The 2,867-nt window shown below is 48.0% G+C and overlaps 1 protein-coding gene across 1 annotated transcript; it reads right to left on the bottom strand.

The window, feature by feature from the left end:
- Nucleotides 1–1,528: 1,528 nt before the first annotated feature.
- On the bottom strand, nucleotides 1,529–2,500 carry LOC125405312 (olfactory receptor 9S13-like). The gene has a single exon (XM_087904682.1). It carries the CDS (start codon nucleotides 2,498–2,500, stop codon nucleotides 1,529–1,531), a length of 972 nt encoding a protein of 323 aa, XP_087760808.1.
- Nucleotides 2,501–2,867: the final 367 nt, after the last annotated feature.

Raw genomic sequence — 2,867 nt, 5'->3', positions numbered from 1 at the left:
AAAAAGAACTTCTGTTGAGCAAAACACACCTGACAAAGCATAGCCCCAAAGTGGAAATGATATTGGAAAACCAAACAGTCAACAAAGGCCCCATGTCCATATGTGTGAATTGGACATGGTAAAAACATCCAAACAGGGGAGCCTCGAGCAAAACAACCAGTGGTCACTAGACGCATGAAGAGAAGCTCCCGGTTGATAGCCAACAGGAACATACAAACTAAGCACATGGAGTGTCTAGGCAAATTAAAATTAGTAGCTGCTACAAAATATTAACTTTTGCATAGTCTATTACTAAGCAACTGCACTTACAGCAATATCCAACAGAAATGCTCTCACGGAGGAGAAAGACAAAGCCATGGAAGCACACCCTTGGCAGGCAGGAACTGCAAACCATATCTGTTTTCTCAAAAGCAGAGCACATGATATCCTCAAGTGGCAATCACACACAGAAATACAAACCATGCCCCTTTTACTGTACACAAGCACATGGATTAATCTTATGAAGATGATGCTGAGCAACAGAAATCAAGAACAAAGAAAAATAGCTTGAACTGTCTTATAGACTGCTCTCAGAAGACAGGGAACTGTGGTCAGAATCTGGTCAAGTGTTGGAGTTGTGGCAAAATGTTTGGGATTGTATGGAGGATATTTTGGGGTTATACATATTTCCCCTATTTTCCCTAGTGACAGTGTTGTGAACTCCCAGAATTGTGGGTTTCAAATTAAATGATTTAATATATGCATGTAGTACATATATAATATGTATATATTCCCTACCACATTAACTTCAGACTACAGCTCTTTGAGAGAGAGACTCTATGCTGGGCATGGTTCACTAGAGCCATGAAACTCATTATGAGGAACGCTAGGCAGCATATTTAAAGTTATTTTATGTGACTTATAAAATTTTTATTTATGTGTGTGTGTGTGTCTATTGGTAAGGATGAGTGTGTACAGGTGCCTATGGAAGCCAAAAATGAGTGTGGGACCCACTGGAGATAGAGTTACAGGCTGTTTCAAACCTCTTGATGTGGCACTGAGAACTGAACTCTGGTCTTCTGCAAGAACATCAAGCACTCTTAACTGGTGAGCCTCTCTCAGGCCACTGGAGTTATTTCATTTCAGTGGTGTGGAGAGAATTGAAAAAAACTAAAGGGAGGCAGAAGACTCTTTGCATGCATGTAGTGCATGCTAACAGAGGGTCACCAAGACATGCCTAGTATTGCATCTATGGGATCAGGACTTGATATTAGGGATTTATTCAGTTTTTCACATCGTGTCCAAATATCTATCTCCTTTTTTAGAATAAAAAAAAAAACTCTTTCAATTCCAACACATGTAAGTTCACTGTCACTCAGTGACAAACAGCCTAGAATTTGTTCCACCTCTCAGCAGAGCAGCCCTCTGCTTCCTGCTGAGCCAGTGCCTGGTCTGTACTGTGCCGTCAAGAACCATGGCAGAATGGATGAATGGAGGAGACTGCACAGTGTCTCATTGGAAATTTTCCCTCTAGCCCTAGGACAGCCCCTCACTGCTCACCTTCCTTCCCAAGACTGCGTCTCTGTCCCAGCCTCTTTAAGGCGTCCTTCACATCCTTGTTGCGCAGACTGTAGATGAGGGGGTTGAGCATGGGGATGACCAGGGTGTAGAAGACGGAGAACACTTTTCCCTGCTCCATGGATTCCACTGCTCCTGGCTGTGCATACATGACAAACACAGTTCCATAAAACAAGGACACGGCTGTCATATGAGAGCCACAGGTGGAGAAGACCTTGTGCCGCCCTGACCCTGAGCACATCCTGAGGATGGTCACGGTGATGTAGCCGTAGGAGATGAGGACCACAAGAGTGGTGGACACAATGATGAGACCGCAGATGCCGAACATGACAAGCTCATTGAGAGCTGTGTTGGCACAGGCCAGCCGGAGCAACAGGGGCACGTCACAGTAGAAGTGGTCAATACGGTTGGAGCTGCAGAAGGGCAGCCGGAACGTGAGGCTGGTCTGCACAATGGAGTTCAGGCAGCCTCCACAGTAGGTACCCAGCACCAGACGGGCACAGGTTGCAGGGCACATGGTCACAGGGTACCTCAGGGGACTGCAGATGGCCATGAAACGGTCATAGGCCATCACAGCTAAGAGGAAGCCTTCAGTAGTAACCAGAAGGGAGAAAAAGAAGAACTGGGTGGCACATCCCTCAAAGCTGATGACCTTTGAGGAGGAAAGGAAGATGGCCATGGCTTTAGGGGCAATGACAGAGGAATAGCAGAGGTCGACAAAGGAAAGGTTCTTGAGGAAGAAGTACATGGGGGAGTGCAGGTGGGCATCCAGGGTGATGACCACGATCATGGTGAGGTTGCCCAGGACGGTTACCACGTACAGGGCCAGGAAGACAGCAAAGAGCAGGGCCTGGGTCTCTGCACCTCCCCCAAATCCCACCAGCACGAACCCCTGCAAGGACACTGTCGAGAGACTCCCATTTCTGTGGACTGCTGTGGCCATGAGTGGGGACAGGGGCAGATGGAGACGGCAAGCGGGGACCGATCTCACCAGTGCAGACAGATGTTCCACAGGACACAGGAACCCATTCTCCACTGTCCAAAAGGCTGCTGCCTCAGCCTGAACGGGGGGCCGTCTTCTCTGATTTACTCAGTTCTCAGAGATTTGCTGAGCTCTCCCCCTGCAGGAGGCTGAACAGTGCTCTGGGGACACAGAAAGACTTTCAGAGTTGAGTGACTGAGTCCTGACAGCCTTTCAAGGTCCCCATGCCTGCTTCCTAGCCACCTGTTCTTCCTCTTCCCAGAGATGCCCAGAGCATCTCTCTCAATACAGGTGCCAACTAAGTCCACACACACCACTCGGGCCCCAG

This window comes from Myodes glareolus, chromosome 1, assembly GCF_982192425.1.
Source record: "Myodes glareolus chromosome 1, mMyoGla1.1, whole genome shotgun sequence".
NCBI lineage: Eukaryota > Metazoa > Chordata > Mammalia > Rodentia > Cricetidae > Myodes > Myodes glareolus.
This window is presented reverse-complemented; position numbering and strand designations above follow the sequence as displayed.